The sequence below is a fragment of the Streptopelia decaocto genome (genome assembly GCF_964273445.1).
Source record: "Streptopelia decaocto genome assembly, chromosome: 4".
NCBI lineage: Eukaryota > Metazoa > Chordata > Aves > Columbiformes > Columbidae > Streptopelia > Streptopelia decaocto.
The window spans coordinates 46,517,664-46,541,395 of record NC_138658.1 but is presented as its reverse complement, the minus strand read 5'-3'; the positions used below and the strand labels follow the sequence as shown (position 1 = coordinate 46,541,395).

Here is a 23,732-nt window from a genome sequence, read left to right as displayed (position 1 = left end):
CATGAAATGCAATGATACAAGCTACTTTGAATTACAGTTGTGAAGAATGTGTTTATCATGTTCTTAGTCACAATCACAAGTGGAAAAATATGCAGGTAGATAGTACAACAGAAAACTAATTTCAGTAGGTATTTTTAGTATGTTTAAAAGCTACAATTACATTTTGTTAATGAGGAGAGGGAAGTGATTTCTGGTGGCTTATTAAAGGTTGAAAAAGCTTGCCTCGATGCTTAAAATTACTGGTAAACTATTTGCAAATAATCAAGTTGCACAGTAACGTGCTGTACTGCTAATAACTTCATTAACTTAAATACTAACAAATATGCATCTGTTAAGCTAAGCTGAGTTTTCCAAATTTAACTTTTTTCCATTCAACACTTGCCAAAATATGTATGTAATAATTTAACTGTTGTGATGCAAGGATAATCCTTACCTTCCAAAGGAACAGGACACTTACTAGGGAGCACATTGTCTTCTCATACATATGTAATAGGATTTAAGGGTAAGAGGTGTTATGTGAACAACAGAAGCAATATTAGACATGTATGAGAATGTAGGATTCATGCTTGTGTGGGAAGGAGTGGCTTTCTTGAATTGGGTCTAGAGTTTTCTTAATATTGTTGCTTGTGTTGCAAAAGTGTGGACTACTAGTATTTTATCAATGTGAGACGTTTGGCTATCTTGTTTGAAATATCTTAAAAACTCAATTTTCAGTGTTGAATACCTATTCTGAAGGCTATGTTGTTGTGTGTGGAGCATTCTCTTTATTAAAGAATACTTCCTAAAAGTATTGTTCAGTATTGTAAAATAAATTAGTTTTATGAATGCTTTATATTTTATTTTGTGTGTAAAGGACTGCATAAAGTATTATTTCAGAATGTTTAAGTCTTTGTTACCCTCCAGTAAATGAGAAAGTTTAAAGAAAGCAGCTATATAATGGAATCTACAGTGACTGAGAGATAATTTGTGTACCTGTAACTTGGATACCTAATAGGCAGTTTTCATTCAACTGGATGCATGTCAAGTACTTAATGAGTTCCTTTTTTTTCCTGCAGAAACTGGTAGTGATCTTTCTATGTTTGAAGCTTTACGAGACACAATTTATTCTGAAGTGGCAACTCTTATTTCTCAAAATGAGTCTCGTCCCCACTTTCTTATTGAACTTTTCCATGAGCTTCAGCTGCTAAATACAGATTACCTGAGGCAAAGAGCTCTATATGCTCTACAGGTATGCATAAAACTTTTGATCTTGTGTATGAATTAAACAAATATTAGATGCTTTTTCATAGCATAGATTTATTATCTTTTCCAGGATATAGTGACCAGACATTTATCTGAGAACAATGAAAAAGGGAAGTGCACAAAATCACTGAATTCTGCAGCATGGATAGCATCAAATTCTGAACTCACTCCCAGTGAAAGCCTTGCTTCTACAGATGATGTAAGTTCAGAAGCTTCAAGTTCAGAAGCTAGTTTAGTGTCAGCTTTTCCTGTCTTTCAATTTACATGCATGCATGTGTACTGAAATATTCATACTAGCAACTGATTTTTTCTAAAATTAATAGTGACTTATATAGACTTTTCTAAACAAAGAAATGCAAGAGAATCCTAATGCAAAAATTATTACACATGGTAGGATACTTGATGCTGGAAATGAGTGATGTATCAGGGAGGAATAGAACTTGGAGAGAGACATAAATCAGAAACTGACATTCAAAAAGAGGCAAAAGCCTCTTGTGAGTAAGGTCAGGGCAAGATCACAAGATTCCACAGGAATTTTGGGTGTGTTTTTTTTTTTTTTTTCCTTGTATTTTAGAAATCACTGATGCCTTTGCATTTTCTTACATATTTTATAATTGAAGTATTTGAAATAACCATGGTAGAATCACCTCATGGGTTGATATCCTGAAAGTACGGTTCTTCCCCAGGCAGGCAGCCTGGTGACAGGTTTTGATACCACAGCATGTGGCTGAAAAGAATTGTTGGCTTGTTTACACATCTGTGAGAGGATGGTGCATTCCTGTTTAGTATTCAGTTGTTTGGTGTTTTTTAGGAAACTTTTGGCAAAAACTTTTCTACAGAAGCATGTCAAGATTGTGAACAAAATGATGCAGACAATGGGAGTAGTATGTCTACATCTTCAAATTTTGAACCCTTTGCCACTGATGACCTTGGTAAGAATGGTGGGATTTACGATGTCTGTGTTAACCCCTCCCTCCTAAAATAGCTGCAATTGTCTACTTGTAAATAGTATACTACTATTTGATTTTCAGTGTGCCAACCACATGTTTTGTAAAACAACACTTAGAGAAATTAGCCACTTGTGAAACACTTCAGAGTTGATCAAAGTGTGTAATCAAATATTATAACTCAACTACAGTTATATGTAGATTTCAAAACTTTTGGCTTTGAATTAATATTTGTTATTGTTTACTTGTCTATCAACTGAAAACTTTTTATTTAGATTAAAAGGTGTTTTTATTCTAAATATAGGCAACACAGTGATTCACTTAGATCAAGCTTTGGCTAGGATGAGGGAGTATGAGCGTATGAAAATTGAAGCTGAAAGTACCCTTGACTCTGAGGGCTGCTCTAGTAATTTTCAGGGTGCTTCTGCTGCTAAATTAGAAGGTATGCACATATATACATATTTTGCTTAGTTTTAGAAAGTAATTATTCTAAATATTAAGAATCATTTAATTGGCTGGCTTATTTTCTTCTTCGTTTATATTGAAAACTTAGCAAAGTTTCAAAGGATCATTAAGTAAACAGATTTATTTTAAAAAAAGGAAAATATATGGGTTTGAAATCAGTATTTCTTTAGTAGTAATGTTGAATGCCTTAAAAGTGCTGTGGTTTTTGTGGTTTTTTTTTAATGAGGTCCAAGTGCCGGTGAATGTGTTCCTGTGCCACAGTCAAGTGAAGCTTCTGCTGTTCCATGTCCTCATATAGACACTCAGCAGCTTGACCGGCAGATTAAAGCAATTATGAAAGAGGTCATTCCTTTTCTGAAGGTAAGAACTCTTTTCAATAATGTGTGAATTAGGAGAATAGGAAAAGGACCAGCTTGATTGCATAGAAAAACATTATTTAAAATTGATAACTTGCATTTTATTAGCAACAGCTGTCAATAAATGTGTTAAGTTGTGGACTTTGCTGAGGATGAAGTAAGGACTAAATCCTCCAACAAAGATTCCGTGGAGTTTTTAACAGGAGAAATAAATGGTAAGCTTTCTGGATTGCATAGGGCAGGTGGACTTGACATCAAGAAGAATAGAGATTTCTTTGTTTGGAGCTGACCAAATTAAACAGAAATGTTTGAGAATGTGTTTCTGAAATATTCGCTGGCTTTCAGCAAAGAGAACTCAGATAATTCTGATTAAAGCTGTTACATACAATGTAACCTGAGATATGTTTGAAGAATACCTGCCTGAGCTGTTGATTTTTAGAATTATTTTCTCCTGTTTACAAATATTTTTAAAGTTTTTGAGAGCTTGTAATCTTCTGTGAATACAGATGAGAAATGTACGACTCTAAAGGAGAAATAGTCACATTAATTCTTTTCAGGGTTAAAGAGCAGAGAAGGTCAAGTTGAAAGATGCTTAAGTTGTCTCCCTGATCTCTTTCATATAGTATGTGCAGCATATAAGCTTAGGTTTGTTTAATAAGGTACTTGGTTGATACTAGTTCTGAAAAATGTGTATATTTTTGCTATGCCACAGTCTCAGTGCCTGAAGACTTCTGTTTTGTTTGCAATTTTAAGGGAGCTTACAACAGCAGATATGTTAACGTAGACTTTAATACATTTGAGTACACAGCCACAATGTATGAAGATTCTTGGTTTGTCCAAATGTTAAAATATGGCATGTACTAATGTGTTGGAAAAGTGAGGTAAAGCTTTGGGTGTCATGGCCAGTCGGTCATTAATGCAGTACGGTATCTGCTATAACCACATTCCCATTAGTCTGTATTGCAAGATGGGTTAGGACCTGTTGATGGAGTGCTGTTCCTTCAGCAGGCAGGTGATTTTTTTTTTTCAATATAAATGAATTTCAGTGTTTGAGTTGACAGCTAATTGTTTTTTTTTAAGTGGTAACTAAGCTCATTCTGTGATACTTGTTTAGGAACACATGGATGAAGTATGCTCTTCGCAGTTACTGACATCAGTAAGACGTATGGTCTTGACTCTTACACAACAAAATGATGAAAGTAAAGAGTTTGTGAAGTTCTTTCATAAGCAGCTTGGCAGTATACTTCAGGTTAGTAGTTTTTCAGTGTTGCTTTGCAACACTGTTGCAACTTGGATAATGAGCTACAGATAAACCAGCTTCCCTGAAATAGTTATTTTACAACTTCAATCGCATAGCTCTTCTCTTCTCCTGTGAGGAAAGGTTGAGAGGGTTGGGTTGTTCAGCCCAGAGAAGAGAAGGCTCCTGGGGACCTTATTGCAGTCTTTCAGTACTTAAACGAGTCTGTAAGAAAGATGGGGACAGACTTTATATCAGGATGTGTTAAAACAGTACAAAGGGTAATGGTATTAAACTAAAAGACGGAGGAGATTCAGGCCAGACATGAGGAAGAAATTTTTTACAATGAGGGTGGTGAAACAATGGCACAGGTTGCCCAGAGAGGTGGTAGATGCCCCATTCCTGGAAATATTCAAGGCCAGGCTGGATGGGGCTCTGATCAACCTGATCTAATTGAAGATGTCTCTGCTCATTGCAGGGGGGGTTGCACTAGATGACCTTTGAAACTCCCTTCCAACCCAATCTATTCTATGTTTCTATGATTATGCTTCAGCTTTGATACAGCAATGAGGTATTACCTTGTTTGCTAAAATTAAAGCTTTACCATGCACAGAACTTCTTTTCCATCACTGCCAACTAGTAAGAGGTTTATCTCCTGCCTGTGACTGTATTCAAGAAGAGCTCTGTGATATTCTTTATAGACATTTAGTGTAAATTCCTGAAAATCAATAGGCTGCTCTTTTCCTTTTTTTTTTTTTTCAAGCATAGAATTTATATCAGTAAATTGATAAGTTCTGTGTTATGTGACTTTTTTTAAGCACAAGCTATTATATACTAAACTAATTTTGAGTTATTAGGAATATGACAAATACTTAGTCTTTGAAGTTTGAAAGCCAGTTTTAAAAACTGAAGAATTATTTCTCTTCACAGGATTCACTGGCAAAATTTGCTGGCAGAAAACTGAAAGATTGTGGAGAGGATCTTCTTGTGGAGATCTCTGAAGTGTTATTTAATGAATTAGCCTTTTTCAAACTCATGCAAGACTTGGACAACAGCAGTATTTCTGTAAAGCAGAGATGTAAAAGAAAAATAGAAGCTACTGAAGTGATACAGTCATATGCTAAAGAGGTTTGTTTTACTATATTTTTGAAAAATGTAGCTTTTCCTGAGTTTTCTAAATATCTGCTTTTCCTAAACTACTTTACCTTAGTTCATGTTATGTATATGGTGTGGTTTTAGTTTTGGTGTGTGGTTTGTTGGTGGGGTGTTTTGTTTGGTTGTTTTGGTTTATTTTTTGTTTCGTTTTCTTTAGTTTGGTTGGTTGTTTTTTGTTGTGGTGTGGTTTTTTTGTTTGTTTTTGTTTTTTTACAAAGTAGCACTGTATAGTCAAAGTATTGGTTGTGTAGAAACATGAACTAGTTTTTCTCTTTAAGGGAGATGTCCTGTATAATAGATGAGTGTCTGTTACAGGTATCTAATTTTGCAGACTTTGGTTTTGGTGATTCAGAGGAAATGTGTTTTAATGATTATATGTGCACATAGGAAGGTATAGTCAAGTGTTGAAATAACGTTAACATCTGGGGCTGTTGAGTAGTTGTGGTTTAACCCCAGTAGGCAGCTAAGCATCATACAGCCACTTGCTCATTCTTCCCAGTGGGCTGGGGGAGAAAATTGGAAGGGTAAAAGTGAGAAAAATCGTGGGTGTACACGCAAAGCAAAACAAGGAATTTGCTCACTACTTCCCATCACCAGGGAGATGTTTAGCTGTCTCCAAGAAAGCAGGGCTCCATCACATGTAGCAGTTACTTGGGAAGACAAATGCCATAACTCTGAACATTTCCCCCTTCCTTTCTCTTCCCACAGCTTTATATACTGAGCATGATGCCCTATGGTCTGGAACAGCCCTTTGGCCAGTTGGGGTCAGCTGTCTCAGCCATGTCCACTCCCAGCTCCTTGTGCACCCCCAGCCTACTCGCTGGTAGGGCGGTGTGAGGAGCAGAAAAGGACTTGGCTCTGTGTAAGCGCTGCTCAGCAGTAGCTGAAACATCCCTGTATTATCAACACTGTTTTCATCACAAATCCAAAATATAGTCCCCTACTAGCTACTATGAAGAAATGTAATTTTATCTCAGATAAATATTTTGACACATGGGAGTCCCAGTTCATCATCTCTTCAGTTACGCCTACAACTTTCCTTGCAGTAGCTTAGGCACCATCTTTACCTACCTTCAATAGGTCCTATGAAGCCATCAAATAGTTCATTTGTTGGCATATGTGGAAAGTATCACTTTCTAGACTTGAAGTGTAAAATATATATAAACTTTTCAGAAATATTTGAGACTGTAGTACATATTCTGCTCTAACAAAGCAAGTTCTGTTTTGCTTTTGCACCATTTACATTTTTAAAGATGTTCCATCACCATTTTTAATTTTAGTATTACAGTTTTTAGGAAGATAGCTTTTTTTTTTTTTTTTTTTAGTTATATGAACTGTTTACAAAACAAACAGTAAACTAAATCATGCTCATAGATACCCAACTGATTTAAGTCTACCTCAATATTTCTTCTTGTAAAGTGTAGTTGTGACTTCAGTGTCCTTTCATCTTTCTCTTAGTAACACAAATACAGAAACAAGCCCTTAACTCATTCTTATTTTAAAATAACATCAACAGAAGATGTTTTATGAATCTGTCATAAACTAAAAAGAAGTCCTATAAGTAGTTTTAAGCATATCAGCAGCTGTGTTTCAAGATAGTTTAACTTCGATACACCAGTAATATGGTAGTGTGAGAGAGACTGCAGAGTATGTCGTAAAGACTGCAAAGAAACACTCTGAATCCAGAAGGATTTGGACATGACTTCCTATTTTATCTGAAGTTGCCTGTTGGGTCTTTGTTACATAAAGGACTGGTTTATACACTGCATGGAGCCACCTTAGATCCAGCTTTTCCTCTCCTTTCTTGGAAAACAGAGAATTATGGTTAAGGTCAATGTTCGCCTTGTTGCTGTAACAGCATCAGATTCAACAGATCCAGAGATGAGCCAGAACTGGTAGGTCCTGGTTACTTTTACAGACCTGTGCAATTATCTCCAGATGGTCTTCTCATGCTTTCAGATCTGGCATCCTGATGCAGGTACATCTGAGCTTGCTTGAGTATTTGGGGCTGTCTTGAGCCCAGTAAGGTGACTGGTTTTAGATTCCATACTGAAAAACACAGCTCTCTGTCTTGACTGGAGCCAGTATATCCAATTCTGGTAGATATGGTACATCTAATTCTAATAGCTATAAATCTAGTGTGTTGAATACAATTCAACCACAAACTGGAGAATTAGCCCATGTAAATGTAATTGTTTAAATAAAAAGGATTTTTTGGACAGTTTTTGGAAACACCTATATCAACATCTCTCGTAGCATAGAAGTACCTGCAGCTTACTTCCATTTTGAGATAACAATTCTTGGTAAGATTGACATTTCAAGCAGGCTTTAATGAAGCCTTACTTTGGTTCAGTGTTACAAAGTTATTAGTTTAGAATTGAAGACAGTTTGTGTTTCTTCTAGGCAAAAAAAGGTCTCCAGGTGGATGTTTGTTCATCTGCTGAAGATGTCGATGAGGACAAAGTACGTTTATGCTTCTCAACTGTCTTTATTCCTCAGATAATTTCACAGATCACTTAGTCTTACTATTTTCTGTCATATAAATGCAGTATCTGTAAGCAGCAGTTTCCTAGTTTATAAATGTATTTAAACATCATGGGGTTTATCTCCTTTCTGTTATTTTCAGTGATTTACTTTGTCAAGCTAACAAAGTAAATTATAATTTCCCTTTTTTAACTTGAGTTGACAGTCTTGGAGATGACTAGCAAAAAACCTGCCTTCATCAAGAAGTCTTTATTATATGCATTCAGTAAATGTAATTCGGAACATCAAATCCTTTGTTGCTCTTGTTTTTATTCCTGTTCCTCCTGCAGAGCCATTATGGGTGTGAAAACTGATGCATTTCTTATAAAACATTATCTTGTTACCTTTCAAGGAGTCATTCAGATCAACAAATATGCTTTTCTATTTATTGTTGGTCAACTTCATGTAGGACAAGCTTTCCTTTAGGACTGACAATTTGAAAGTCTAAAAAGAGCAAAGTTTATGTTGAATGCTATGCAATTGAAATGGAATAATTTGTGATACTTGCTTAGCAGCTTTAGGGTAGGACCTTGCTTTCCCTTTTAGTATTTGTTTTCTGTATTTTAAAGAAAAATGACTGGTTCTGAAGGTGTTCATTGTGGGATTTGGACTGAGGTTGTTGACTGTATTCTCAGCTCAGAACATTAGGGATGTAGTCATTCACTGAAGAATTAAATAACAAGGAGAGTAAACAGAGAAGGTGCTTAACTATTTGTGGCAATTAACATTTTCTTTTTTAATGGTATGGAATAAGTTGTTTGATTTTTCATATTAAGGAGAAGGCAGATGTTCTGCATTAGGGCATGTTGTATTTGTGGTCCTCAGCATCAAAGTCTGTGTGTGCTCTTGAGTATTAAATGTTAGCACCTAGAATTTCTACCTATTCTATTTAGATTTGTTTTGAAAACCACTAAAATCATTGTGTCTGGGGAGAGAGGTTGTATACAAAGTTTTGTACTTTCTGCTGGAATGTTTAGCTTTTTCCAGTCACATGAAAGGTACAGATAATGTACTAAGCAGAATGTTGAATGCTTTCCTAAATGGGCACAGGTGTATGTGTGGGCATGTATGGGCATAGAGTCAGTGCTGTCTCCTCGGGCTTAGAGCTTCTGTCATGCTGCTTTGGAAGTAAAAGTGGGAAAAGATGTATGTCACTTGTTATGGTTGCTGTAATGTAGAAGAGTCCTTTCAAGATCTGGAGATAAACTTTACTTGTGGTTTGTATAGTATGAGCAGAATTATCTCACTCAAAGTATTTAGCAAATCATTCAGCAGAGAAAGTCCTAAGTAGCTATTGCTAGAGAAATAAGAAAGTGCAGTTAGAAATACTCCTAATTTTTATTAGAGATCATGTAGGAGAGGTGGGCAGCCACTAGCAGTTAATAATGCAGGTGTGTCATTCTTCCTCTTGAGATAAAGACAAATCTAATTTAAAGAATTTTTTTTTTAAGCTAGCGTGCTGATCAGTGTGAAACTTTTCTGATAATGAAATACTCAGTTACAATGTCCTTGATCGCAATGTCTGAACAGTGCATTATCTCTTAGAGTAGGTCCTGATGCTCTGTTTCAGGAGTAGCTTTGCACTATTCATTTCAAGGCCTTAAGGACTATTTGAATGCTAATTTTTAGTCTTTAGATCTTCTATTTTTGAGAAACAAATGTGTCTCCTTGATGCAGAAACCATAACTTAATCTTTAGATAAACAAACGTGAAATTACACAGTATTTCCTGTTTTCCTAGGACAAGGATGAGACTGAAACTGTTAAACAAGTACAGGACTCAGAAATGTATGATGGGAATAGAGTTCCTGAAAGTATTAGATCTGATGCGTCTGATCAGGAGGAAGATGATGAAAGTGAAAGCGGTCCAGTAGCAATAAGTAAGTGATTTTTTTTATACCTCATTATTCAACGTTTTCACTATAGTTTTGACCAACTAATATTGCATCAAGACATGAAGTACTGCTGTGTAACAATTTTTCTTAGATATTTTCTAGTCAGGTCTTTTCCAGAGAAAGCTTTCTAGTACTGTATTTATTAGTATTGTGTCAAGGGTTAAACATTCAAATTAGAGGAGCTTTTTCTCTTTGTAATCAGTAGATCTTTAAAAACACACGCTGGAATTGGGTTCCTTGTTTAAATTACATATCCTGTCTCAGCTAAACTTGAAGTTTCTCAGCCTTTAACCTGAGTGATGTGAAAGCTGCTGAAATTTTATGCAGTTTTCCATTATTTATTTATTTATTTTTTAAATATGCTTCTACTTAGGCTTGCATATTTTTAAAAAAGTTTTTTGTCTGCTTTGTCATCTTATATCAACTACTCATGGCTTGGTTTCCCTTATATTTACATTCTTCACACCAACTTGTTTAATAACTTAGATATTTCACACACACAAAGTGGTGGTTTTTCATAATGTTGTGTGGAGCATATGGATCTTTGAAAGTAAGTCATCACTGTATCTTAATTTCAAATAATGTTTTGAGATAAGAGTTATAACTGATCATTGCAGTAAATTCTCCAAAGAGATTTGGATTTTGCTGCCTGCCTTTTTACTCTGTCAGGCTCTGTCAATATGTAAATCCATTATGAAGGTGGGTTTACAACTCTGGTTTGCCTTCAGGTTTATCAAAAGCAGAAACCCAAGCTCTGACTAACTATGGTAGTGGAGAAGACGAGAATGAAGATGAAGAAATAGAATTTGAGGAAGGACCTGTTGATGTGCAGACATCATTACAAGCCAGCAGTGAAACAACAACTGAAAATGAACAGGTATCACTAAAGTTGTAAGTGCAGAACCAACCTAAGCCAGTGCATTGCTTTTCAGTACATATTTGTATGTACCTCAGGTTTTCTTGTTGCACTGTTTTCATACTAATGAAAGAAGAAGAATGATACAAGAAATTACAGGGAAGCAGTAGCTTCTACATACAAAAGGTAGCCTTCCCCACCTGAATTTATTATTGTTGTAGCTTATGCCAAAATGCATGGATGGACACAGTCAAAACTAATGTTTAAATCTGCTTTCAGGGAGAGAAAATGTTAAGCCACAGTAGAAAACATTGTTCTTTTGGAAATTTTTGTTTTAAACCATTAACTGGTTCTTCCTCTGTGTTTGCTGACATCAAGTTCTACTTGGCTTTCCTTTGCAGCTGCTATTGACTCTTGTATTCTAGAAAGTCTTTAGATTTGTCTTTCCTCTTTATTGTGTATTAGTTTTCGCTAGAACAACAGTGAAATGTTATTGGCTGTCATTGTCATTTCACTGTTAGTTTCCTTAAAACCATTTGGATGTGTGTGACCTGGGTCTGGAGACTTGTTGATTCTTTACATTTCAATAAACAAGATTGACTTCTGAATCTTTTGAAACTTTGGTTTACCCAACAGCTATTAACTGTTACAAGGCAAGGATGTAACTGCAACATTTTGCTTTAAAGGCAACCAAAGAGTTTACCTGGGAACTACTACAGTGAAAAGAAAATGTAATGCTTAGATGAAACACACGTATCAGTGTTAATAGTTTCTTTAAAGTGTGGTTGACAGGCTTGTGAGTAGGGAGCAGAACTTTCTGTCTTTATTTTAAACTAGTGAAAAAATAAAAACATGGAGCAAGTGTACAGTCTTTTTCTAGTTAGCAAGGAAGAGTAAATTAGCCAATAAGCTATGAAGCTGATTAGTAGAATTTGTTCTAACTCATTTTCACCTTCCCCAATAGAATTCAAACCAAGAACAAAGTAAGACAAAAAGCAGTGAGATTCTGTCATCAGAACAAGAATCTGTTAATGCTAAAGGTAAGTCAAATACACAGTAACTAAGGGATTAACACTTCTATATCTATAGCTATAGCTATAGCTATATATCATCTATAGCTATAGCTATATATCATCTATAGCTATAGCTATAGCTATATCTCATCTATAGCTATAGCTATATATCATCTATATCTCATCTATAGCTATAGCTATATATCATCTATATCTCATCTATAGCTATAGCTATATATCATCTATATCTCATCTATATCTATAGCTATATATCATCTATATCTCATCTATATCTATAGCTATATATCATCTATCTCTCATCTATATCTATAGCTATATATCATCTATCTCTCATCTATATCTATAGCTATATATCATCTATCTCTCATCTATATCTATAGCTATATATCATCTATCTCTCATCTATATCTATAGCTATATATCATCTATCTCTCATCTATATCTATAGCTATATATCATCTATCTCTCATCTATATCTATAGCTATATATCATCTATCTCTCATCTATATCTATAGCTATATATCATCTATCTCTCATCTATATCTATAGCTATATATCATCTATCTCTCATCTATATCTATAGCTATATATCATCTATCTCTCATCTATATCTATAGCTATATATCATCTATCTCTCATCTATATCTATAGCTATATATCATCTATCTCTCATCTATATCTATAGCTATATATCATCTATCTCTCATCTATATCTATAGCTATATATCATCTATCTCTCATCTATATCTATAGCTATATATCATCTATCTCTCATCTATATCTATAGCTATATATCATCTATCTCTCATCTATATCTATAGCTATATATCATCTATCTCTCATCTATATCTATAGCTATATATCATCTATCTCTCATCTATATCTATAGCTATATATCATCTATCTCTCATCTATATCTATAGCTATATATCATCTATCTCTCATCTATATCTATAGCTATATATCATCTATCTCTCATCTATATCTATAGCTATATATCATCTATCTCTCATCTATATCTATAGCTATATATCATCTATCTCTCATCTATATCTATAGCTATATATCATCTATATCTATATATCATCTATATCTATATCTATTGTGAGAATTACTTTGGACAGTGCCTGCGATATGTAATTAAGAGGAAGATGATCAAATTTGCAAGACTTTACTGGTCTGTTTATTTTTCATGCACCATACCACTTGATTAGATATATCTGTGTTGGTATAGACAGAAAACCTTTTAAAGAAGAAACCTGAAATAGTCTTATGTAGGTAGATGAGGTTTTGATGCTTGACAATAGCATGAATTTCAGATTGTTGCAGCCCCGGGCACACAACTGTAGCAGAGTTAATTGGTCTGTTGTTATATTTTGATGTTTAGATTTGTCTAGTAATGGATTTTTCTATTACTACCATTTACTGGCAATTGAAATAACTTTTGAAAGATATATTTCTCTGATTAGTGCTGTCTGATAACTGATTAAGAACAGAGAAATCTTTTTCTATCAAAAGACAGAAACACTACCAATGTTACTTTTAATCTACCTGTTGTTACCAGCTCGTTTTCCTGTGGTTTTCTGTTGCAAAGAGGGGTTTTGTACCTTTTTGGTAAACTAAAAGCAGCATTTGAGTAGAACCTATGTTGCCACAAATATGTGGCAAAATGTTAGGAAATTTATTGTTCTGTATTGTATCACCTTATACCTAGAATGTGTATTTCACAGTAGGTCATATAGTTATGGAAGTTGGTTTTGTTGTGGTTTGAATTTGGTTCTGTTTGTTGCTTTTTGGGGGGGGGGTTTGTTTGTTTTTGTTGGTGGTGGGGTTTCTGGTTTTGGTTTTTAAAAAAGCTGTATCAAGTCAGAAATTTTTAAGTCATATACTGTCTTGTGACAATTACTGATACTTGAATGTATGAGAGTACAAATAACATGTTTTATTTCAGTCAGCTTTGTGTTTATCTCAGAGACTATAATCCATGTTCATTGCTCATTTTTAGCTTTGGATCCTAATTTGTAAAAAAATAATCTGGGATTTTCATATGCTTGGAATCTCTTACTGTTTCCATCTAGTTAAAATGTAGTTTTGTGGTTTTAGGTGAACAACATGTGGCTACAATTTTGCCTTACTACCTCAATGTCATGGAGAATGCACCGCCTTTAACGGTCAATACCCCAGAATCTTTTATAACAGACAATATGAAAACAGAAGAATCAAGTTCATCTTTACCAGTAAATGAAACTCAAACACTGGATACAACGTGTGTAGGAAACAAATCTGCTGCAAGTTCTGAAAGCTCCATGGCTGGCAGCCCCGATACAGAGTCACCTGTGTTAGTGAATGAATATGTGCGTATATTTCAGTTAATATACATCCAAGAGAAATGAGAAGCTTTTTTTCTGTTTCATCATTTTTTCTCCTTTCCAGTCTTGTTCTCTTTTTATCTGCAAATTTGATATGGGCATTGGTTTTTTATGTACTACTTTATAATAGTCAAAAATCTAGTGTTGCAGTGAAAATGAAGTAGCACCATTCCCTTAAATGTCACTACTTTTATTAACAGGAAGCTGGTTCTGGAAATGTAAGTCAAAGATCTGATGAAGATGACTTTGTGAAAGTTGAAGACTTGCCCCTTAAACTTGCAGTGTATTCAGAGGTATTTTGCTGTTTGTTTGTGGAGTTATTTAGAAGTGCACACCCTAAATGTTTTAATTATCTAGACAGCAATAAGAATTATCCAGAATTTTGAGTTTTGTTTTGTCTATTACAAAGGCAGATTTAATGAAGAAAATGGCAATGGAGGCCCAAACGAACAGTTTGTCTGATGAATTACTGGGTGGAGGTGGAGCTCAAGATCAAGAATTAGTAGGAGATGCCCAAATTTTGAAAGAACCTGGTAAAGATTATTTTCTAAATCTTTTACACCTATTGGGAAAAAAAACCTCTGGAATGACCTAGAATTTGAATATTTTGTTATCACTAGTTGAAGTAAGCAGTTACTGTGGTGCTAAATTAATATTCTTTTTTGCTATTATGCATTTGAAAACGATGTATCGATATGAAGGGATTTTGCCTTTCATGTCCCTTCTGTATATTCCTGTTAGACTCTGTGGCTCATAAAGTCATAAAAATTAACATATTTTAAATGGATGTTATAACTTAATAGTTTTGAAACTTATTAGGATGGAATAGTATTTTGGTTTCTTGGTATACACAAGCTTGAGTTTAATAATATTCTAAATTCTAATTGCTATTATCTGATATAATAATGCTCAATATAATTTGCTGACAGACTGCTCAGTGTTTTTGTAATATAAAATTTCAAGAAACTTTTCAGAATAGTAAAATATCTCTTCAGGGAAAGTTAGTTTTTATAAGAAGCATACCATGAGGTAGAAAAACTTTCAGTGTGTATGACGGCAATAAAGATTTGTCATGTTCATGAAACAGTATTTATGCAGCTACAAAAACTTAATGGTAATGCAGGTCAAAGAATTTTTTTTAAAATATAATGGTGATATGGTGACACAAGTGTGATGTTAGAGGCTTCCGTTCTGTTGTTAGGCTTGTGGCTCTCCAGTGGAGGGTATATAGTGTGAAGGAAGGTGCATCTTTCCTTCCATTTCATTTGCTGCCCTTCACCACTCTGTTTGTCACAGCTCTGCTAGCAGGAGTCTGTCACACCAGTTTGGTGAATACTGGTGCATATGCCAGGGGTGGGAAGAGTGGCTAAGAATGTCACACTGCACTACGGGTAGCTGTTCTTCATCTATGTGTGGAGAATGGCTGCAGCTATTCAAGCCAGCTATGGCTCAAAATGCTTGTGAAAAAAGGTGAGGAGGAAATGTTTTATCTAGGTGCTTTAATGAATACTTAAAAGAAATTGAAATGTGGTCAAGTGCTGTGTTTGATGCCTTGTAGGTGTTACACAATAATGAGTATACCCTTATTTTACAGAAACTTTTGGAGTTCAAAGTGCATGAGAATAACCTGAAGATATCTGCATTTATAAACTCTGTGTGTACAAATGGATATGGAAGATCACTAATTTCCCAGAATTCTGGAAGTGTATAAAAGTGTAAAGTTTTTGACACACTGCCTCTTAGGATAGGTATGCTAAATTCTGCCTGTGGCAGTTTAAACAGCTGGAATGGAATCCTCTTCAGTTTTGCTGCACTGTTCTCTTTCTGTCTTAATCTTTTTTATTTTTTATTGTGAGTTGTTTAGTAATTTTAAAATTGTAGTTTTAAATAAAGTTTGGACTTGTCTGTAAATTTGTCTTCTGAAAAATTTTCCTCTGGCAGAGTTTGTTGTTGGAAGGTAACTGGCTTTAAGCGTTGGCATAGCTTGTAGCAGTTTGTTATTCCTCTTCAGAGAAACTCTGCTAACTTTCCTGGGCCAAGAGACTCTTGGCCCGTTAAGTTTCTCCATCTTATAAAATTTTGGGTGGTGTGGACACAGTACATACCTATGTGTTGCCTTTATAGCTTATGTATAGCTGGTCTGTTAAGAAAAAATAGTTTGTGTTCATGCCTTTGGAATTCATTTCTATCAGCACATTTATCTGAGGTGAAGTAAATACTCTGGTTTTGTAGCTAGCTGCAGAAACCATCTTTGTTTTTCTGCATTTTGTGGTTTGCACTTTTACTGTGCAAATCAAAAAGTCTGTCTAAAAATTGTAGTAGCCTTTCTTATGTAACAATTGAAAACCTGTAGAATCTGTTCTTAAAGTATTTGACTTTGTGAAGAGTTTTCATGTAGAAAGGAAGAAATTTAGGAAATTAAAGTTAATGTTTTAAAAAACCAGTTAATATCAGCATCTAATGAAGGCTCCTGGCAGAGGTGGAATTAAGATTGTAGAAAAGGGGGTTAGAGAACTTGAACCAGAACAAAAATTTAACTTTTTCAGATCAGAGTTGTTAATAAAAGTAAGTCATAAAATTGAGCTAGAAATAGCTTATTCAGCATACCTGCTGCATTATAGAGGTGATGTTCAGGATTGTTTTCCTTTGGTGTTAGCAATAACCATATTATTATTACCCTATGGAAGACAGTGTAGTGACAGTGAAGCCTAAATATGCCTGAAGTTTGAATAAAAAGAGAGTGTGATTCTACTGTGATTTCTTTATTTTTTTCTTATTCTACTTTGTTCTGAGTCTCTCTAGGTTTTTTTATGAGTGAATTTTGAAGTGGCAGATTGGAGATGAGAGGTAGGATTGTAAGGGCAAAAGTATATCAAAAGGTTTGAAGACAATTTAGTTACTGTGCAGGCTTTAAACTCATGGTGATACTGGATGCAGGAAAAAAAAACATACAATTTTGAGGACAGAGGCAATACGTTGTGAAAATGAAACAAAATGAAAGCTTTTAATCACTAACTTGACACAAGAATCATTTGGACCTAAAAGAACAACATGTTCCTAAAGTAGACCAAGAAGATTTGTGTATATTTGAGACAAATCTAGTTTATATAGTAAAACATTAAGCTCAAGAAATTGCATGAGCACACACACCATTCATGAATTCTTGCCCTGGAATGGTGCATATGAACAACGCATTGAAATGGTATTTCTCTCTACCTTTTCTTCAGAGAATCACAGAATATTGAGGTTGGAAGGGACTGCTGGAGGTCATCTTGTCCAAACCCCCTGCTCAAGCGGGACCACACAGTGCTGGTTGCTCAGGGGGCTTTTGATAATTTCAGACATAGGAGACTCAACAACCTCTCCAGGCAACCTGTGTCAGTCCCCCTCACAGTAAAAAAGTGTTTCCTAACATTCAGAGGGAACTTCTGTGTTTCAATTTGTGCCTTTGTAGTCTACTTTCATTATCCATTGCTCAAGTAGAAGAATTGCTGAAGAAGTTAAGCTATATCTTACATTCTGATTACAGTCCTACTCATATGTAGTTAGTTCAAATAGACTGTTTTTCAATGGTAGTAGAGAAGATCCTGCTTAAAATCTTTACAGGAGGGTGTGTGTACACAGGAGATAAGAGAAGCAGAGCCTTCTGCTGGATACATTGCTTGCTTCCTTGCCAAGCTGAAACAAAATGAATGTTGTATTTTACTGCCCAATAGCCCTTGCACAATTGATCACTTCAGAGACAGTTCTGTAGAGCAATAAGTACAAAGAATTCAGATAATTATTTTTCAGATGAAAGAGGCTATAGCTTGTTCTCTTCTGTAACTAACAATTCAGTAACAGCTCTTTCTATGGAGGAAGGTTCCTATTGTGTAGCAGTTGACCTAACAAAACATCAGAACACAGCATTATGGAGTGAAAAATCACATAGGAGTTTTATTCACTTCTAGAACTATCTGCTACTTCTGGGAGGAAGGTGGAATAGTTGATTTCTGACAATAGATTGCAGCATTGCTTTTGAAACTTTATTTTATTCAGATCTTTATATCCTGCTGTAACTTGAAATTTTTCATGCCCCAAAACTGGTTACAGCATTCACAAGGTCTAAGCATTAAGACAAAAGAAAACCCACAGCAACTCTAGGTTGCATTTGCTGCAATGCTAGTATTTTGAATTGCAGTAACCTACTACAGGATTACTATCTTGCATAACAGCAAGGCATTCAAAGAAAACCACTGAAGGGCTGACTTTGAAGAAAATAAACTATTACATCAACTGTCTTTCTACAAAAGAAGCCTTCACCCATTCTGTACCAGTTGGCATATTCACACAGTAGTAGTTACTCAAAGACAGACTGGAACATTTCTTGTCCTACTTTTATATAAGCTTCTCTTTCTTCATCTGTCATGAGAGACACAAGCTCTGGATTTTCACTGACTTCACCATATGAGTGAGGTTGACCAGCTACCATTAAAATAGGACCTTGTGTTTCCTGTTCCTCCTCTTGTTCAAAGTTGCTGCCTCCTGCTTCAATTCCTGCTCTTCCTGAGTGCTTGGCATGTTCTTCAGACTCACTAGTATCACTGGCCGATTCAGGCAGTTTGCATTTGACAACAGGAGCCTGGTCTGTGCTAGACGATGACTTGGATTCATGGATCAGAAGAGTCTTGATGATTTCATTATCCATGACAGCTTCTTTAACACTTTCTTCAATTTTCTCAGAAGCATTTACTCCTAATACACAACAAAATGTGTTAGAGATAGCAATTGTTTACAGTTAGCACAGGCATCCTACATAAATGATTTTTTCTACTCTGAATCTTTTTTACCCACACTTTAGAATTATCTTGAAAGTGCAGACATTTCCAAGAGCTTTCCACTTTAAAGGTTACCACTAATGTTACTGCACGATTAGAGCCAAAAATTTGGGGAGATGGTACCTGACCTCTGGCTTCAGGAATACTACCTAAGTCAGTCTAAAGAGGATTTTTTTTGAAACTAAGATCTGATAGCCACTAGTGCAGAATTAAGGCATTTTTCTATATTCTAAACAAGATTGTTACATTTTCAATAAGAAAGCTATATTTAAATGCAGTAAGGCTGCTGAATATATTAAGTATTTGCTAATGCTTACAACTTACCAACACTATTGTTGGTGGCTGCTGTTGGTCCTTCTACAGTGCTCTGTGACATCCAGACAGGTTGCTCTTTAGCTGCTTTTTCTCTCGTTTTCTTCTTGAGCTCAGAGTCTTGGACATCAATAACTAAGTTTTGGGTGTACATATTGCCAAAAGAGGAACTTCTGTTGGCCCATTTTTTGGGTCGGCTGCAGGATTCCAGCATACTTGAAGCCACGTTCTGATCAAAGCTGAATGAGATGTGGACAAGTTACATGCAGGCAAGACCCCCTCCCTGCAATTCCCGTTCAAAAACAAACAAAACCCCCAAAACAAACAAACAAACCCACCAACCACACACAACCATGTTTTGTCAGCAGACTACCTTTAACAAGTGCTTCATATTAAAACAATTTGGATTCCCCATTACCTCATCACAGAGGCAAGTGATTCTGAATAATTGATTTTTGAATGGTCTCTTCAGTATTGCATCCCAGGTTGAAACACACAGATACAAAACATTACTTCCTCTCAGGAACAGCTATGAATGTATTAGCCAAAGAAGAAGTCTGTAAAATAACTCCTTAAAGCAAAAAAGGTAGCAAAAAAACCCATAAATGTGTAACAAAAATTTAGAATGCCTTAGATGTTACAGGCTTCTTCATTCAGCAGCTGACAGTACTGAACAAAGTAGAGTAGAAAGTAGGTTGCAAGATAAGTATTTCAAAGATTTTGCAACTGGGAAGTTGTTGGGTGGTTTTATATTGATCAGAAGTACTAGGGTCATGTTTATACCTTTCTGATAATTCTGGTATTTCTGTTGGCTGAGGCTCCAGCAAGTCATACGGCAGAACAATATCTTCAGTCTCACGCAGCAGCACAAAGATGGGTTCAATCTGCTCATTGAATTTTGCTAGCAAGGTTCTAGCATCGCGCTTTGGAAGTGCTGACGCATCTTCCTCTACTTCAGTGTTGCAGTAAGTGCAGCGGAAAGTCTCTGCAACGTTAATGAAAGTGGAAATTCTCATGTTCGTAGGATACAAAAGGTGAACAGTACCTTGTTAAGAAATCCACACCCTCGACAGCTACCAAAATGTTCTTACTGCTCTGGGCTTTATCCAGTTGTTCACATGTAGGGGAGCGAAGTTATAAAGGCTAGCCTTTTTTTTTTCTTTTTTTTGGGGGGGGGCGGGGGGGATGATATTCACACACTGGCAATCCAAGAGAGAAATGTTTGTATTAGGGGAAAAATTAAGTTGGCTCAACATGGAGTACCATCAGATGATAAGGTTTTATTTTTTTTCTTCTCTGATCTCACCTTTTTCTTAGTTCATAATATAAGAAGACATTTGTAAGCATAAATAGCATCTGGGTTTAGTTGTTCAGAATTCTAAAGTTTACAAAGACCCTGTGTATTTATCTCCTGAAGAAAAAAAAAAAAAATTAAAGCATATTCTGGTTAAATTATATCACCAGCCTCAATGTTTGCATTTCAGTAATTTGACAAAGTCCCTCTATTTAGGACAAAGGGCTGATTTTTGCCAACTGGCAGTACCCTAACTTCACCTTTGACATTTCAAGTCGGTCACAGAGAGTCAAGTTCCTTCTCCAAGGCTCTGGCATCTTTTCCAGGTAACATGACCCAGATGGTAACAATGCAGTTGCACTTAGAGTCTTGTATTTCAATATGATGCCATTTTAACTCATTTTGAAAGAGTAGTCTCTAAGTAGTTATTTTGATTCTAGAGAAGAGAAACCCACAAGCTCTGATGCCACTTCTGCTGTGGATGTGCCGTGTTGCCCTGCAAGGAGCCCAAACCTCCCTGTTCCCAGCACAGGATTGACAAAACACCTCGCTGCTGCTGTGCTGCCACACGCTTATTACAACAGGTGCCCACAAACCATTTTATCTGTCTTGTCCAACTCTTCCATCAGAAGAATTGAACACAGAAATGGACTAACTAACAAATTCAAAACAGAAAAGTGGGTACTGAATTATTATTTCCACATGAGGAAGCGGGACTCACAGGACTTGGATGAGTAATCTTCACCCAGGTTAAGCATCATGTTCCTAGTAAAGCTGAGGCCTGAAATGTGGTTCCCAGCCCCAGCTTGTATATTCAAGATTTTTCTTCTTCTTTCTTGGCCTGTTCTATAGAGACAGCTTTTTCTCTTGCTGTCACCTCCCAGCTTCTCCTGTCCCAGGCACTTGTCCACCAGCAAACAAGAAGTATATCCTAACAAACATGCTTTTATTGCGAAGTTTGTACAGAAGCCAATTTTGTGCTATCAGAATTATTCTTTTAAGATAAGGACAAATAAACAATATAAGCAACATACCTGTAAATACATCAAAGAGTTGATTGACTTCGAGGTCTGTGTAAGTGCTGGAGCAAGATGGACATTTAAAAGAGGACCTGGTGGTTGAATCCCGCTCATCTGCTTCTATTTTCCGACGTACATGATCCAGTTTGTATTTTACCACATCCACCAGAACCTTGTAATCGATGTAGTAGTAATTGTGCCGACTGCTCCTGCCATTAGGCCCTGTCTCAACTCGCATACGCAGCTTCACAAACTTGTCTGCCTTGAGCGTGTTGAGGATAGCGCGCAGTTGTTTACGTTCGTACTTGAGCAACTGTAACAAGTCATCCTCTTTCACACAGGGGTAGCGGATCAGTATATCAAGGGCCAGGGAGTACTCTACTCCATAGAAACCACGCACTATATATTTGGCCAGGCGTTTTAGGGCTGCTGGGACTTCTGTGATAACGTTTTGCTCTTCCATCAGGAGCTGAACCACTGTGAGGAAGAGAAGTGCTATGCAACAAACAGAAGGGAGGTGAGCCATAGTGGATCTTTCTCAGCACTCAGAGCCAGGTACAAAGCAAGTCATTTGCTGTGCTGCTCTTCTACACTGAGTAGATTAACGCAAAATCCTTAATGTACACCTGAGAATGGAGAAGGTATTGATAGATATCAAAGATTACCTAATCTTTTGGTACGTAGATTACACCTGAAATATTCATGTCCTCTTGTGTAAAAACACACTGAAGGTATCTAGGAAAACAGGTTACAGAAAGTTCATAATAATCCTCTTTACAGAGGACAGCACAGTTAACTTGCATGTCTAGGTCTGCCTGAAGTATCTGCTTTCATTCACAGCCGGCCAGGTAAGATCTGAAGTGAACACTGTATGCCTTCAAAAGTAAAGCTCAGGACACAAGCTGAGTAAGAAATCTTTAGCTTAATTCATAAAAAAATGTGTGAAATAGATGAGACTGTATCTTCCTTTGTGGCAAAGCCACAAGATGTGTTTGAGCACCTTTACACTTGCTCTTTGTAATTTTTCTGCTGGCCGCTGTAGTCAAAGGCCTAGCAATGCTGGGGCACAGGATGCTCCAGCTTGTGTGGTACGGTCCTCACTCAGCACAGGGTGTTTTAGGCTGTGCCTGCTTGTTCCAGCATACTCAATCACTGGGCAGCATCTGCAGCAGAACATTTTCCTCCTTCGTACTCTTCTCCCTTACAGAAATAAGGTTTCTGACAATAATCAACCCCTAATCCTATTAACTAGAACGTAACTAATTTTAATCAGTGCAACTGTCCTGTTGCTTATTTCTAAGGAGTGAAGAAGAAAAAAGAATGAGGTGTGTTTCAATAAAGCCACATCCTGATTCCCTTTGAGGCATGCTAAAATCCCACAGCCACATTGATACCACAGCCTCCAGCCCAGCTGCTTTGCAAAGAACCAAACAGGGCTGCTTGAGCCCTGGGATCAGAAGGAGTGCAGTAGGGAGGTGGCATGTCACCGCACAGCACATTGCCAGCACTGGCAACCACTGCTGAGGGGCACCTTGCTCAAGCCCAGGTGATTGTGTATTGCTACACAGAGCATAGGTGACCTTCATCAGAAATCCTAGTTAAACGAACAAAACCTATTTACAGTAACTTAGTAGCTGAGCCATAATTTCCATCTCATAGAGGAAGCACTAACTTTTGATTAAGCTAAACCAAATGTAAGCCTGCTGGTCTGAGGCTTGAAACCCCAAAAGCAATAGCACGACACTAACTTAAATTTCACACAGGAAGAGTGGAGGAGCACTGGAATAGGATGCTCAGGGAGGAGGTCAAGTCTCCATACTTCAACTGGACAAGAACCTGAGCAGCCTGACCTTGCTTTGAGATTAGTTGTGCCATGAGCAAGGGTTGGATCAGATGTCCTTCAGAGGTCCTGTCCAACCTAACTTCTTCCATTCCAATGGAGTTAAATTTAACCATACTAAGGAGAAAAGCTCTGAGAATGTCAGTCCACTCCTTGACAGTCCTCCTCAGACTGCAAGAGCATTTCTATGCTTTTTCACAAAAGCCTTGAGGAGGGAGCAATTTTATTATTGCAGTTTTACTCTTTCACTTCTCTTTTGCCCTCATCCTCCAAAGAGGCTCAACTACAGTGCACCTGACTGTCACATGTTAGCAGGGCAGTGCAGCTCATTGCATGCCTAGACAAAACAATATTCCCAGCCACAGGCAGGA

General features: G+C 36.4%; 2 protein-coding genes across 18 annotated transcripts in view; one reads left to right on the top strand and one right to left on the bottom strand.

Moving 5' to 3' along the window:
• The window catches only part of PCM1 (pericentriolar material 1), a 48,158-nt gene extending 31,328 nt beyond the window's left edge, over positions 1 to 16,830 (top strand). For 12 of the 17 annotated variants that reach the window (XM_082050870.1, XM_082050869.1, XM_082050872.1 and 9 more), the window contains 15 exons: positions 1,056 to 1,228; positions 1,313 to 1,441; positions 2,054 to 2,174; positions 2,494 to 2,631; positions 2,881 to 3,014; positions 4,125 to 4,259; positions 5,178 to 5,375; positions 7,806 to 7,865; positions 9,666 to 9,804; positions 10,548 to 10,696; positions 11,640 to 11,715; positions 13,814 to 14,064; positions 14,280 to 14,372; positions 14,489 to 14,612; positions 15,674 to 16,830. In XM_082050870.1, the coding sequence (XP_081906996.1) occupies positions 1,056 to 1,228; positions 1,313 to 1,441; positions 2,054 to 2,174; positions 2,494 to 2,631; positions 2,881 to 3,014; positions 4,125 to 4,259; positions 5,178 to 5,375; positions 7,806 to 7,865; positions 9,666 to 9,804; positions 10,548 to 10,696; positions 11,640 to 11,715; positions 13,814 to 14,064; positions 14,280 to 14,372; positions 14,489 to 14,612; positions 15,674 to 15,699 (1,946 nt within the window). In that variant the 3' untranslated portion in view covers positions 15,700 to 16,830. The remainder of the gene's footprint in view (positions 1 to 1,055; positions 1,229 to 1,312; positions 1,442 to 2,053; positions 2,175 to 2,493; positions 2,632 to 2,880; positions 3,015 to 4,124; positions 4,260 to 5,177; positions 5,376 to 7,805; positions 7,866 to 9,665; positions 9,805 to 10,547; positions 10,697 to 11,639; positions 11,716 to 13,813; positions 14,065 to 14,279; positions 14,373 to 14,488; positions 14,613 to 15,673) is intronic. The other 5 variants (XM_082050866.1, XM_082050876.1, XM_082050874.1 and 2 more) reach the window with 3 other exon arrangements.
• Positions 16,831 to 18,026: 1,196 nt separating this feature from the next.
• On the bottom strand, positions 18,027 to 21,999 carry LOC309438778 (general transcription factor IIE subunit 1-like). Its single transcript, XM_082050612.1, has 4 exons — positions 21,537 to 21,999; positions 19,992 to 20,193; positions 19,221 to 19,447; positions 18,027 to 18,813 (listed from the first exon to the last, which is right to left on the bottom strand). Exons 1-4 carry the CDS (start codon positions 21,982 to 21,984, stop codon positions 18,419 to 18,421), a joined length of 1,272 nt encoding a protein of 423 aa, XP_081906738.1. The 5' UTR covers positions 21,985 to 21,999; the 3' UTR covers positions 18,027 to 18,418.
• Positions 22,000 to 23,732: the final 1,733 nt, after the last annotated feature.

Coding starts and splice junctions, on each gene's coding strand:
- LOC309438778 (XM_082050612.1), bottom strand. CDS start 21,984: ATGGAAGAGCAAAACGTTATCACAGAAGTCCCAGCAGCCCTAAAACGC. Junction 20,194..21,536: donor ACTCTTTGATGTATTTACAG/GTATGTTGCTTA, acceptor TTAACGTTGCAG/AGACTTTCCGCTGCACTTAC. Junction 18,814..19,220: donor AGCCACCAACAATAGTGTTG/GTAAGTTGTAAG, acceptor GTTGTGTATTAG/GAGTAAATGCTTCTGAGAAA.